The 14591-nt window shown below is 55.9% G+C and overlaps 3 protein-coding genes across 3 annotated transcripts; all 3 read left to right on the top strand.

The window, feature by feature from the left end:
• Window positions 1-1253: 1253 nt before the first annotated feature.
• On the top strand, window positions 1254-2878 carry LOC144948124 (histone H1.5-like). The gene is made up of 2 exons (XM_078877555.1): window positions 1254-1646; window positions 2864-2878. Exons 1-2 carry the CDS (start codon window positions 1254-1256, stop codon window positions 2876-2878), a joined length of 408 nt encoding a protein of 135 aa, XP_078733681.1.
• A 127-nt stretch (window positions 2879-3005) lies between these two features.
• Window positions 3006-3317, top strand: LOC144948223 (histone H4). Its single transcript, XM_078877650.1, has one exon. The coding sequence runs from the start codon at window positions 3006-3008 to the stop codon at window positions 3315-3317; it is 312 nt and encodes a 103-aa protein (XP_078733776.1).
• Window positions 3318-14000: 10683 nt separating this feature from the next.
• Window positions 14001-14381, top strand: LOC144947970 (histone H2A). The gene has a single exon (XM_078877400.1). The coding sequence runs from the start codon at window positions 14001-14003 to the stop codon at window positions 14379-14381; it is 381 nt and encodes a 126-aa protein (XP_078733526.1).
• Window positions 14382-14591: the final 210 nt, after the last annotated feature.

The following is a 14591-nucleotide window of genomic DNA, read 5'->3' as shown; positions in this document are numbered from 1 at the left end:
ATTGCATCAATCATGGAACATGGTTTAGAATAAATTGGGATGCCTATTGGAAGAAAGAATCGTGTTTTTTAAAGAATAAAACTCGCTCTTTTTGAGCGGTCAGAAAAGGGATCAAATGAGCACATCAGCTCAGGGTTGTGGCCGGTGTTAGCTGATAGTAAGCAAAAAAGTACTGGTAAACGCTGGGGATGTCAACACTCGGTAAAGTATAATATTACTTGTCAAATAAGATGGTACAAATATGTGTAGTTAAATATTTTTTACATGGTTAATAACATCTTTCCAATGATTACTCATTCGTGTTACTTAGTGCAGTAAATACGTGTTACTTATTGCAGTAAAAACAACCCATCGGATGAACCATCCTGCGCTCCTAGAATATCAACTCTGTCGGTGCATTAAACGTAAGATTATATATTTTCTTTAAACATTCGACTGCAGAGTCACTTGAGTTGAATTTGAGTGGTGATGATTGTGCACCGTGCCTCGATCTTGTTCAAGGCGCGCGACCCTTCTGCAGTGCGTGAGCTACTCACCTCTTGCCACGTAAAATGTTAAACTTTCTATTTAATGTCGGTTAATTTTGAGTAATTTTCTTCAGTTTGTTGTCCATCTGAAAATCCATATATTTATTCATTTCAAAGTTCGATTAAAACGTCCAGTTAAAAGTTCGGTGACAAGGGACTGTTGACATGGCGCGCAGTCCTCACCATAGCGCGAGAGGAGGAATCGCGAGCGCGCGAGGCAAAACTTAAATAGAAAATATTTCGTTGGAATTAAATATGAGTAGTCTGTTGAAGCATCTTGTCTTGCAAAAAATTCGAGTGCGTTTTAAATAGTGTTAATCAGTAACACTTTTGAAAACCGACAATCGTCATAGCATGCCCTGACCGAACAATGTCTCCCAAATGTTGGTTGTTCACTTGTTTTGAATTATAATTTATATCGTGAGCATTGTCGTATATTGCATAAGTAACGTACATTAAAGAAGTGATCTTCGTGATAATGTATCAACTAGATGCATGTAAGTATGAACGTTACGGGAGTAATCGAGCCCAAAGGCAGGCGTGATAAACACAGTGAGTATGGTGGCAACTCCCTCACCAGAGCTGAGTTCTGGATGATCTCAGCGACGTCCGCATTCAGTACGCCGCTTCTATAATAACCTCGGGCCTGGAGAACACTCGTTTCGAATTCGTGAGAGCGCTGATTTCGATTTCAAAGAGGCGAGGCGATAAAAGCGACGTCTTGAGATGGCGGAAACTGCTCCTGCTCAACCACCAGCTGCGGCTACTTCAGCGCCTAAAAGCCCCAAGAAGAAGCGCGCCGCTCCAAAGGCCAAGAAGGTCGGCCCCAGCGTGTCCGAGCTCATCCTCAAGGCTCTGGCCAGCAGCAAGGAGAGGAACGGCGTGTCTCTTCCTGCGCTCAAAAAGTCGCTTGCTGCCGGAGGATACGACGTGGAGAAGAACAATGCCCGCGTGAAGTTGGCCATCAAGAAGCTCGTGGCCAAAGACGCCGTGGCGCAAGTGAAGGGCAGCGGCGCGTCTGGCTCTTTCAAACTCAACAAGGAAAAGGCTGCCGCAAAGGCGAAGCCCAAGTCGTCAACGGCAAAGCCCGCAGCTAAAAAGCCCGCGGCAGCCAAGAAGGTGAAGAAGCCCGCGGCAGCCAAGAAGACCGCGCCCAAGAAGTCTCCCAAGAAAGCAAAGAAGCCCGCGGCTGCCAAGGCGGCCAAGAGCCCCAAAAAGGTGAAGTTGGCTGTTAAGCCCAAGAAGGCGGCGAAGAGCCCAGCCAAGCCCAAGGCTGCGAAGCCCAAGGTCGCTAAGCCCAAGACCGTCAAGGCCAAGGCCGCCAAACCCAAGGTGGCCAAGCCCAAGAAGGCCGCGGCCAAGCCCAAGAAGACTGCGCCAAAGAAGTGAATCCGATCGGACGACGCTCGATTCACTCCACCTCAACGGCTCTTTTCAGAGCCACCCACTTAGTTAAAAAAGTGAACCAGATGCTGCTGCGCTTCCATTAGTTCATCGGTAACACATGACAGTGTATTACGTTGCTGTTGAATGCGTGCCATATTCTGTAAGTCAAACCCATTTACGGCGTGGCGATGGTTGCTCGCCTTGCCTCGGCCCTGATCAAGGAGCTCGACGCTTGGTGCAGTTCAATCGTGAGGATTTGTGTAGATTGGATAAGTTACGTACATTCGCCAAATTAACTATAACATTTTACCCACTCGATGTGTTTTAAGCATTGATGTGATGGGAGTAATCGAGCCCGAAAGCAGGGATCACAAACACAGGCGAGGCGGGTGGCAGCTCCCTCACTCGAACGGAGTGCAGAGTAATCTCAGCGACGTCCGAATTATGTGTTGCACCTCTTCATTCCGTCATCATGTTACTGGTGCCAAATATGGAATTTAGTCTAAAAAGGTATTGATTCCAGACAGCTTTACTCAATTTGCCTTCATTCGCTCGTTCTCGCCTTTTCACTTTGTTTTGTAAACATTGCGGTGCACCATCTAAACTTCTCTATTAAAATTAATTTCTATACGTAAATATCGCATTGTTTGCAATGTCTTTCTTACTTTGGGAGAACTAGTTGGTGACGTTCACTCAACTATTGTGTTGGAAGCCGTTTAGCTTCACACGATTATAAAGTTAGTTCATCTTGTTCACTTGAAAACAAGACCTTACACCGATTATTCACTCCACGTGCAATCTTGCAACAGATCGCGTTCCTCTCGCGTTCGCTGCGGGTGTGCCAATATCATTACAGAGTGCTTCGAAGAAGGGTCATTGCCCAAAACGTCGCATATTATACATGTCAAGGAAGTGTTATTGACGACAGTGGAGGGTTTTCTTCGTCACAGAGGTTAAAGGTCTAAGGTTTAAGGCGGAGCCATCGCGGAGGGCAGGGGTGGTCGGTGACGTCACCACGCTTCGGGTATAAAGGCGGCTGCTGCTGCAAGCTGAGCGCGCAGTCTCTCGCGAGCTTTGTCAGAAGTAGTCGGAATGTCTGGACGCGGTAAAGGCGGTAAGGGGCTCGGCAAGGGAGGCGCAAAACGCCATCGCAAGGTGCTGCGCGACAACATCCAGGGCATCACCAAGCCCGCCATCCGCCGCCTCGCTCGCCGCGGCGGTGTGAAGCGCATCTCGGGCCTCATCTACGAGGAGACCCGCGGCGTCCTGAAGGTCTTCCTTGAGAACGTCATCCGCGACGCCGTCACCTACACGGAGCACGCCAAGCGCAAGACCGTCACCGCCATGGACGTGGTCTACGCCCTCAAGCGCCAGGGCCGCACTCTCTACGGCTTCGGAGGCTGAGCGCCCATCTCTCGCACACTAAGCCAACCCAAAGGCTCTTTTCAGAGCCACCCACCTCTTCGAAACTGCTTGCGCCAGTGTTGCCAAACACTTTCTAAATGGAGCACATGTCCTGGGTTGTTGCGCGCCAATTCCTCGTGAGCGTGGTGGACGTTTGCTTGTTGAGTTGGCGAATCTTCATCTGCTTCCACATGAATGAAAGAAATCATGATATTCACGACACGTCACATTTAACAAGGCGTAATTCTTGAACGCGTTAATACAGTACCCATTTCTGGTATTTTTGCGTTAATTATTTCCAGCTGCAGCCGATTCCGATATTACGTGGAGCATTTGGCGCCACAATCTTACAGCACACTCGTCCTAATTGACGTAGCGTGCCGGAATGCTAATCTCCACCTGTACAGCACAACAGCGAAGTTATTTTTCTCCACCGAGCGCTTGTATTTTTCCAAATTGCGTTCTTAAAACGCCCGTGCGCCGTATTAGACGAGTGGTGTGTGGTGCCACAGCGACGGGGCCGCTCGGCCGAGCCAGGGAGCCGCCCGGCTTCCACCGCCGCACTGCCCCCCATCACCCCCCCCACATAAACACGCACCCGCACCCACGTAGGGCCTCGTGGTCGGGTCACCTACCCTGAGTTTTCACCCGAGGGCCCCCTAGGGGGGTTACCCCACGGTTTCTCAGGGCCAGGGAATTGGACAGGACCCTTCCCAGGCCAAGTAACACTGCGGCGCCGTGGGCGGATTTGAGATCGCACGACCACGGCGAGCTCAGAGAGCCCCGCAGTTAGAAACGCATACAAACACAAACACGGGTCAGCAAGGCAGATAGCTGGGATCAGGACCCGGGACGACTGATTGGTCGAAAGTTCAAAGGCCGGCGGGATCGCAAAAGAGCGGGAAATCCTAGGCTCAGGATTGGTCGAGAGACCAAGGCGGTCGGGACGGGGGCGCCTAGCCTTTGATGTGAATAGTTTAAAAGAAAACGCAGGGGCAGTAGGGAACTCTCTTCTTCTGGAGTTTGGACACGGGGTCAGCGACGAAGGAGTCATCGGGCGAGCCGCTAGATTGTCTGCAGGACGATCTGAGCGCCGCAAGGTCACCAAGGACTACAGACGGTATCGTGTTGCGCGCCTTACAACACCTCAGAGCGGAGGGTAGGATCCGTAGGAGAGGGTTAGTTCGGGGTAAGGACGAGTAGGAAAGCGGTTTAGCAGAGAGCGCAGCATAGAATAGGGCTACACGGCACCAGAGTGTGGGTTAGAAGCGCCTTGCTGTCCCGCACACACACACGGGTGGCTCGGTTGGTTAGCAAGGGCTAATAAAATCTCGAGCGTAGTAACAAAACCGTGTTGTTGGGTGTTTTTGGAACGTGGTATTAGCGTGCACTGCATTCGCGAGTGTGTGGTCGTTGTACGCATAAAGGCCGTGGTCTCTGTACGATTGTGCGGGTACGGAGGTGTGTGCGTTAACGCCCGGGGAGAGCACTTTTGGTGTGTTGGCGTGACTACGCAGCCGTGTGAGAGGAGAATCGTCCTTGTACGATATTTGTGTTGACGTGCACGCGCGAGTGGGGGAGGGGACGAGTCGTCGTGTCGGCGTGTGCCCCGCTTGCGTGCGCTCGTTACTTGCGTAAGCTCTCGGCGTGCGTAATCGGCGTGCCCAAGGTGCGCGATCGTAACGTGGGCGGCCAGCGCAGCGCAGAGCGGCGCAGGAGTGGGTATCGCGTGTGGAGCTGTACGCGTGTGTGCGCGTGTGGGGGTCGCTAGCCCCCGAGATCCCTCCCTCGATAATACTAACGGCCGGACTAACATCATCAATCGCCCCCCCGCTGCTAAGCGAACCGCCGCTAGGCTCCTCACCCAGGGTGTGGGAGCCGTCACCCGAGGATTCCCCTCCACCGCGGGTCCGCGTAGCAGGCATGGATAACCACGCACGCGCACACCCACACACAGCTCTGCACGGCACTCACCCAACCCTGACCACTCACGTTAGGATCGCGCACCTGTGTTACACACGTCGTGAACGTGCGCGCACACACGCATACAGCTCCACACGCGATACCCACTCCTGCGCCGCTCTGCGCCGCGCTGGCCGCCCACGTTACGATCGCGCACCTTGGGCACGCCGATTACGCACGCCGAGAGCTTACGCAAGTAACGAGCGCACGCAAGCGGGGCACACGCCGACACGACGACTCGTCCCCTCCCCCACTCGCGCGTGCACGTCAACACAAATATCGTACAAGGACGATTCTCCTCTCACACGGCTGCGTAGTCACGCCAACACACCAAAAGTGCTCTCCCCGGGCGTTAACGCACACACCTCCGTACCCGCACAATCGTACAGAGACCACGGCCTTTATGCGTACAACGACCACACACTCGCGAATGCAGTGCACGCTAATACCACGTTCCAAAAACACCCAACAACACGGTTTTGTTACTACGCTCGAGATTTTATTAGCCCTTGCTAACCAACCGAGCCACCCGTGTGTGTGTGCGGGACAGCAAGGCGCTTCTAACCCACACTCTGGTGCCGTGTAGCCCTATTCCATGCTGCGCTCTCTGCTAAACCGCTTTCCTACTCGTCCTTACCCCGAACTAACCCTCTCCTACGGATCCTACCCTCCGCTCTGAGGTGTTGTAAGGCGCGCAACACGATACCGTCTGTAGTCCTTGGTGACCTTGCGGCGCTCAGATCGTCCTGCAGACAATCTAGCGGCTCGCCCGATGACTCCTTCGTCGCTGACCCCGTGTCCAAACTCCGGAAGAAGAGAGTTCCCTACTGCCCCTGCGTTTTCTTTTAAACTATTCACATCAAAGGCTAGGCGCCCCCGTCCCGACCGCCTTGGTCTCTCGACCAATCCTGAGCCTAGGATTTCCCGCTCTTTTGCGATCCCGCCGGCCTTTGAACTTTCGACCAATCAGTCGTCCCGGTTCCTGATCCCAGCTATCTGCCTTGCTGACCCGTGTTTGTGTTTGTATGCGTTTCTAACTGCGGGGCTCTCTGAGCTCGCCGTGGTCGTGCGATCTCAAATCCGCCCACGGCGCCGCAGTGTTACTTGGCCTGGGAAGGGTCCTGTCCAATTCCCTGGCCCTGAGAAACCGTGGGGTAACCCCCCTAGGGGGCCCTCGGGTGAAAACTCAGGGTAGGTGACCCGACCACGAGGCCCTACGTGGGTGCGGGTGCGTGTTTATGTGGGGGGGGTGATGGGGGGCAGTGCGGCGGTGGAAGCCGGGCGGCTCCCTGGCTCGGCCGAGCGGCCCCGTCGCTGTGGCACCACATAGCCCCCCGGGGTGCCAGTCCCCGTCCCGGGTTGACTGGAGCACCTCGCCTGGGTTGCCCCCACGAGGTATCGCCGCGGGGTCCGCGGGATTCGCCCGGCCCTTGTGGCTGGCCTCGGGGGTGGCGGCTCCGTCTCCTGGGGCTCCGGCGGTGGTCTCCTCCTCCATTCCAACGGCTCCCCTCGGTCTCTGGCACCTGCGGGCTGGGGAACAAACTCAGAGGCGGTGGGGTTTAAGGGTCGCCGTCCTCGTCGCCCCCGGCCCCGCCCGGGGCCCCTCGGAGCCCGGGGCTCCGTGGGGCCCATATACTGCGCGAGGCCCCCGGGCACGGGGGGTAGGGGGACCCCGGGGTTTCGGGGTACTTGGACGGCGGGGCTCCCCCCCTCGGGGGCTGCTCGCCACGGCTTCAGTCGGCGGATGTTGACCACCATCTCCCGGCCCCTCTCTCCTCCCTGAATCAGCACCGTCCATGGTGAGATCTGCCGTCTCACAATCCAGGGTCCTCGCCAGTAGGTGGTCAGCTTCCCCACCTGTCCGGCACCGACGCGGGGAGTGTACAGCCACACCTCGGAGCCCGCAGTGTAGAAGGGGGGCTCCATACGGGGTCGGGCGCCCTGCTCTTGCCGCTGGTGCGCGGCCTCTCCGTGCGGGTAGGCTCGGCCCCTGGCCCCTCGCAGGGTCTCCAGCAAGTGCTCCACGGGGTGGCTCCCTTCCTCCCGTTGCGGCGGAGGGACACCGAACAGCAGATCTGCGGGCAGGCGAGACTCGCGACCAAACATCATTAGGAACGGGGTCTGTCCTGTAGATGTGTGAACGGCGGTGGTGTAGGCGAACAGGGCATAGGGGAGGTGTTCGTCCCAGTCCTGTTGATTCGCGGCCGCCATGCGTTTAAGCTTCCCGGCCAGAGTCTGGTTCATCCTCTCTACCATCCCGTTCGCCTGGGGGTGATATGCCGTGGTTCGGTCCTTCTGGATCCCGAACTCTCGGCACAGCGCCTGGAATAGTTCGGCCTCGAATTCACTACCCTGGTCGGTAATGACTCGTTCGGGGATCCCGCACTTAAGTACGTAGTTTTCCACGAAGGCCCGGGCCACTACGAGGGCTGTTTTATCCGGGATAGCCACCGCCACGGGGTAGCGGGTGAAGTACTCCACCGCTACAAGAATATATCGGTTGCCCCGGTGGGATCGTGGAAAGGGCCCTTGCAGGTCGATTCCGACCAACTGATTCGTCCGACTGACTCGGAACGGCCTCAGGGGTACCTGGTACCTCGCCGGCTTTTGCCCACACTGCTGACAGGCCCGGCAGCCCTGCACCCAGGCGGCCACATCTTGCGCCAATTTAGGCCAGAGATACTGGCGACGCAGAGTCTCCCGGGTGCGCCGTTCCCCATCATGGCCCCCGAGCGGGTGGTCGTGTACCAGTCGTAGCAGCTGGGGTCGCACCTGGGCAGGAACACAGATACACCCCGGCTGGCCGGCCTCGGTTAACTCCCGTACCACTCCGTTCTGTACACACAACCGGGCATACAAACCGCTCCAGGGTCCTGGTAGGGCGCTCTTTTCCTCCCGCAGTGCCGCCTCCACTGCCGCCAGATCCGGATCTCGCTGCTGGGTTTGTCTCAGCTGCTCGTCGTTTAGGCCCGGGAAGGCACAGCCGACGTCCTCCTGGGTCCGTCCGATCGGGTCCCGAGCCGCGGGTCCCGCGCTTGCCGGGCGGTCGACGGGATCCTCAGTGCCACCTGCGAGGGTCTCTGTGGCGCACACTGCACTCTCTCTCGGGGGGGGGAGTTTAGTTTCCGCGCGCTCCTTGGGTTCTGCTGCCTGGCGGCAGCGTCCCCCCGTGAAGCACGGGCAGGCGTCTCCCTCCCTCGTCTCAGCGCGCACCGCGGGCCGTCTTGACAAGGCGTCCGCGTTCGCGTGTGTCCGCCCCGCTCGGTACTCGATCTGCAGGTTGTACTCCTGCAGCTGCGCCAGCCATCGAGCCATCTGCCCCCGCGGTTCCTTGAATGTAAGGAGGAACTGCAGTGCATAATGATCGGTGCGCACACGACATTTCCTGCCGTACAAGTACGGTCGGAACTGTTTACACGCGAAAATTACAGCATACAGTTCCTGACGGGTTACACAATAGTTCAGTTCGGCCCCGCTCAGGGTCCGACTGGCGTACGCGATGACCCGCTCCGTCCCACCCTGCACTTGCGACAGCACCGCGCCCAGCCCACTGCTGCAGGCGTCAGTGTCCAAAATAAAATCGGTGGTGAAATCTGGGAAAGCCAAGGTGGGGGTGTGGGTGAGGTGGTCTTTGAGTGTGGTGAAAGCCGTCTGGCAGGCCTCCGACCACTGATAGGGGTTCTTAGGGGAGGTGAGTTGGGTGAGGGGGCGTGCAATCTCACTGAATCCCTTTACAAATCGACGGTAATAAGTGGCGAGTCCCAAGAATGACCTGATCTCCGTCAGGTTCCTCGGCCGCGGCCAATCCACTACGGCACGCACCTTCTCGGGATCGGTGCTCACCCCTGCCTCGCTGACTCGGTGTCCGAGGTACCCCACCTCGCGTTGCGCAATGTAACACTTACGTGGCTTGAGCTTGAGATGGGCTGCTCGCAGTCTCCCGTGGAGGCGTGGGTTCGTATCCCACTTCTGACACCAATTTGTGGGGGTCGCTAGCCCCCGAGATCCCTCCCTCGATAATACTAACGGCCGGACTAACATCATCAATCGCCCCCCCGCTGCTAAGCGAACCGCCGCTAGGCTCCTCACCCAGGGTGTGGGAGCCGTCACCCGAGGATTCCCCTCCACCGCGGGTCCGCGTAGCAGGCATGGATAACCACGCACGCGCACACCCACACACAGCTCTGCACGGCACTCACCCAACCCTGACCACTCACGTTAGGATCGCGCACCTGTGTTACACACGTCGTGAACGTGCGCGCACACACGCGTACAGCTCCACACGCGATACCCACTCCTGCGCCGCTCTGCGCTGCGCTGGCCGCCCACGTTACGATCGCGCACCTTGGGCACGCCGATTACGCACGCCGAGAGCTTACGCAAGTAACGAGCGCACGCAAGCGGGGCACACGCCGACACGACGACTCGTCCCCTCCCCCACTCGCGCGTGCACGTCAACACAAATATCGTACAAGGACGATTCTCCTCTCACACGGCTGCGTAGTCACGCCAACACACCAAAAGTGCTCTCCCCGGGCGTTAACGCACACACCTCCGTACCCGCACAATCGTACAGAGACCACGGCCTTTATGCGTACAACGACCACACACTCGCGAATGCAGTGCACGCTAATACCACGTTCCAAAAACACCCAACAACACGGTTTTGTTACTACGCTCGAGATTTTATTAGCCCTTGCTAACCAACCGAGCCACCCGTGTGTGTGTGCGGGACAGCAAGGCGCTTCTAACCCACACTCTGGTGCCGTGTAGCCCTATTCCATGCTGCGCTCTCTGCTAAACCGCTTTCCTACTCGTCCTTACCCCGAACTAACCCTCTCCTACGGATCCTACCCTCCGCTCTGAGGTGTTGTAAGGCGCGCAACACGATACCGTCTGTAGTCCTTGGTGACCTTGCGGCGCTCAGATCGTCCTGCAGACAATCTAGCGGCTCGCCCGATGACTCCTTCGTCGCTGACCCCGTGTCCAAACTCCGGAAGAAGAGAGTTCCCTACTGCCCCTGCGTTTTCTTTTAAACTATTCACATCAAAGGCTAGGCGCCCCCGTCCCGACCGCCTTGGTCTCTCGACCAATCCTGAGCCTAGGATTTCCCGCTCTTTTGCGATCCCGCCGGCCTTTGAACTTTCGACCAATCAGTCGTCCCGGTTCCTGATCCCAGCTATCTGCCTTGCTGACCCGTGTTTGTGTTTGTATGCGTTTCTAACTGCGGGGCTCTCTGAGCTCGCCGTGGTCGTGCGATCTCAAATCCGCCCACGGCGCCGCAGTGTTACTTGGCCTGGGAAGGGTCCTGTCCAATTCCCTGGCCCTGAGAAACCGTGGGGTAACCCCCCTAGGGGGCCCTCGGGTGAAAACTCAGGGTAGGTGACCCGACCACGAGGCCCTACGTGGGTGCGGGTGCGTGTTTATGTGGGGGGGGTGATGGGGGGCAGTGCGGCGGTGGAAGCCGGGCGGCTCCCTGGCTCGGCCGAGCGGCCCCGTCGCTGTGGCACCACACGCGCACGTTCACGACGTGTGTAACACAGGTGCACGATCCTAACGTGAGTGGTCAGGGTTGGGTGAGTGCCGTGCAGAGCTGTGTGTGGGTGTGCGCGTGCGTGGTTATCCATGCCTGCTACGCGGACCCGCGGTGGAGGGGAATCCTCGGGTGACGGCTCCCACACCCTGGGTGAGGAGCCTAGCGGCGGTTCGCTTAGCAGCGGGGGGGCGATTGATGATGTTAGTCCGGCCGTTAGTATTATCGAGGGAGGGATCTCGGGGGCTAGCGACCCCCACAGGTGAAACAATCCCTCGTAAGAAACAAAAAAACCCACGCTCAAAACACAATATACTGTATTGGGTTTTCCAGTCATCCTTATTAAAACAAAGGCAATGGCCATGGCTGCAATTCACTAATATACATGTTTGGACATTACATTGTGTTATATTCACAAGTCCTTTTGCAGTAAAAACGATATTAAAGTGAGCATCGCGTCCGCGTTTCTCATTGGAGGCTGATGGAGAGGGATGGTACTAAAAGAGCCACTCAGCAGCGCCGCGCACTACGATCCTCTGATTTGCATCTCGCCTCCTATAAAAGGAGCTCATCGCCCGACCGACATCCACATTCGCTTCCCGTCTGTTCTGACCTGAAGCTGCCTACAACGCGTCGACATGCCCGATCCTCCCGCATCAAAGAGCGCTGGGCCGGCCAAGGTTCCTGCTCCCAAGAAGGGCTCCAAGAAGGCTGTGACCAAGGCTACGCGCAAGGATGGCAAGAAGCGACGCCACCGCAGGAAGGAGAGCTACGCCATTTACATCTACAAGGTGATGAAGCAGGTGCACCCCGATACCGGCATCTCGTCCAAGGCAATGAGCATCATGAACTCGTTCGTCAACGACATCTTCGAGCGCATCGCTTCCGAGGCGTCCCGCCTGGCGCACTACAACAAGCGCTCCACCATCACTTCTCGGGAGATCCAGACCGCAGTGCGACTGCTGCTCCCCGGCGAGCTGGCCAAGCACGCCGTGTCGGAGGGCACCAAGGCCGTCACCAAGTACACAAGCTCCAAGTGAAGCCTCGACTCCACCATTAATTACAAAGGCTCTTTTCAGAGCCACCCACCTCTCCGAACCTGCTTGTACGAGTCCTAGCAGGAGTACAAAACGAAACTTCCAACAAAGCCCCGGTTCACGCGGGGACATTGTTCGCTCATTGAGTGAAGTGGAGAGATCGAACGCATTTTAACATGTTTCCACGTGAATAAAAGCGATAACAATATTCATGGCACATCATATTTACCAGCAGGCATTTCTTGGACTTGTTTGTCCATTGATTTCATCTGCAGCCCATTCAGATATTACATTGGATGTTTGGCGCCAAAACCTTGCAATGCAATATATTTAATTCGTGGTTGTATTTTCGGGCAGGAACTAACATTTTGCACGTGTACATATATGTAAAAGTAAGCGCCTAGCATGGATGACTCGTGCAGTATAATTGATCATCATCTCAATGCCAAGAGAATATATATCTATTCCTGTGATCACCTCTTTCCGACATTTTTACGTATTACTGTTTCCAATGAAGTGCAGTTTCTTAACACTTTATTTAGATCATGCAGAGCACTGTAAAGTTGTTTTCGGAAAGGTGTTTGCTTGAGAAAATAACATCCGTTAAAGACATCGACGGCGCTCAAAGGGTACTACTGCATCGTGATGCGGCATTCTGAAATGATCCAAACTGTGAACATTTTGTTGATTAAGAAGAGTTGACGACTCGAGATCATTGCACGCTGCCAACCAATCAGCACGCTCCCCTTCTTCGCACGTCACGACTCCGCTGACCAGTGAGCGCGCGCTCTGGGCTACATAAGCCGCCTTCTCCCCGCCTGTGAGAATCTTTGCCCTCACCAAGCCATGGCTCGCACCAAGCAGACGGCTCGCAAGTCCACGGGCGGCAAGGCCCCCCGCAAGCAACTCGCCACCAAGGCGGCCCGAAAGAGCGCTCCGGCCACGGGCGGCGTCAAGAAGCCTCACCGCTACAGGCCCGGCACCGTCGCTCTGCGCGAGATCCGCCGCTACCAGAAGTCCACCGAGCTGCTCATCCGCAAACTGCCCTTCCAGCGCCTCGTCAGGGAGATCGCGCAGGACTTCAAGACCGACCTGCGCTTCCAGAGCTCCGCTGTCATGGCTCTGCAGGAGGCCAGCGAAGCGTACCTTGTCGCGCTCTTCGAGGACACCAACCTGTGCGCCATCCACGCCAAGCGCGTCACCATCATGCCCAAGGACATTCAGCTCGCCCGCCGCATTCGTGGCGAGCGCGCTTGAACGCCCAGCTCGGCCCTCAAAGCACAACACAAAGGCTCTTTTCAGAGCCACCACTTACTCATGAAAACGCTTCCATGTGTGTTCTTCAAAGTTCGGGTGCCGGAAACCTTCGTTTGCTGGTCACGGCTCTCACGAGTCGTCAGGCGTAAGCGACAATGAAGTTCATTTTCTATACCCCGCCGCTCATATTTTTCAACATCACACGTTGGTGTCGTATATAAGCGTTGTGAAACCATGCTTACATAATGTTTAACAAAAGGGTTATTTTGGTGAAATATATTAACTATTAAACCCAAAGATATTGGTTTATGTTGTTTCAAGCCCGAGCTGATAAGAAGTTCACATTTTGCAAACTAAGAGACTGAATTATTCACGCACATATATTTTTAGGCATTGCCCGAACAGGCGGTTAAAGGAAAATATATATACACCGTATAGGCACGTGGGCGATCAATCACGAGCTCAAGGCTATCACAATGATTTCTTATAACCAATGCGGTCCCTCAAAATGATTATTATAATCAATAATACATTGATATTTGCGGAATCCGCTTATAAGTTTGACTTGCCAGCACGTGCCCATTAATTAACTCTATCATGCTTAAAACTTGAACCTATTAAGTACGTGTATCGCATTGTTTCATTCATAAGATGCGTGCCCGCATTAAAATTTATATGGATACAAATAATTAAAGTCAACATCGAATCCTCGCGTCCCGGCTTTTCATTGGTGGCTCAAGGAGAGGGCGGGACTCGACCGAGAGGAGCCAATCAGCAGCGGCGCGCTCTACGATCCTCGTCTCCGCTATAAAAGCCGCTCCGGTGGTGCGTGTTAACGTCACAAATCGTTCGTACTTTGTCTCCAGTGCTTTTTGCATCCTAGGTCGCTTAACAATGTCTGGACGCGGCAAGACCGGTGGCAAGTCTCGCGCCAAGGCAAAGTCCCGCTCTTCCCGCGCCGGCCTGCAGTTCCCCGTGGGTCGCGTTCACAGGCTGCTCCGCAAGGGCAATTACGCCCAGCGGGTCGGCGCTGGAGCACCCGTCTACCTGGCCGCCGTGCTCGAGTACCTTTCTGCCGAGATCCTCGAGCTGGCTGGCAATGCCGCCCGCGACAACAAGAAGACGAGGATCATCCCCCGACACCTGCAGCTCGCCGTGCGAAACGACGAGGAGCTCAACAAGCTCATGGGCGGCGTGACTATCGCCCAGGGCGGTGTGCTGCCCAACATCCAGGCCGTGCTGCTGCCCAAGAAGACCTCTCAGGCAAAGAAGTGAACGCGCCGCCGCCTCTACCACCACAACAACGGCTCTTTTCAGAGCCACCCACTTACTTGCAAAGAGCTCGGACAGTCGTACACAGGAGTTTTGTTATACTGGTAGGAACGAAGTGGACCAGACCACCAATAGATTAATGTGTCCGTCCGTCAACATCGCCCCCTACTGCAAACATTTGGCATGACCCTACGAAAACCTTGACTCAGTGAC

This window comes from Lampetra fluviatilis, chromosome 48 (assembly GCF_964198595.1).
Source record: "Lampetra fluviatilis chromosome 48, kcLamFluv1.1, whole genome shotgun sequence".
NCBI lineage: Eukaryota > Metazoa > Chordata > Hyperoartia > Petromyzontiformes > Petromyzontidae > Lampetra > Lampetra fluviatilis.
Note: the sequence above shows the minus strand (reverse complement) of the source record. Positions and strands in the feature narration are given on the sequence as shown.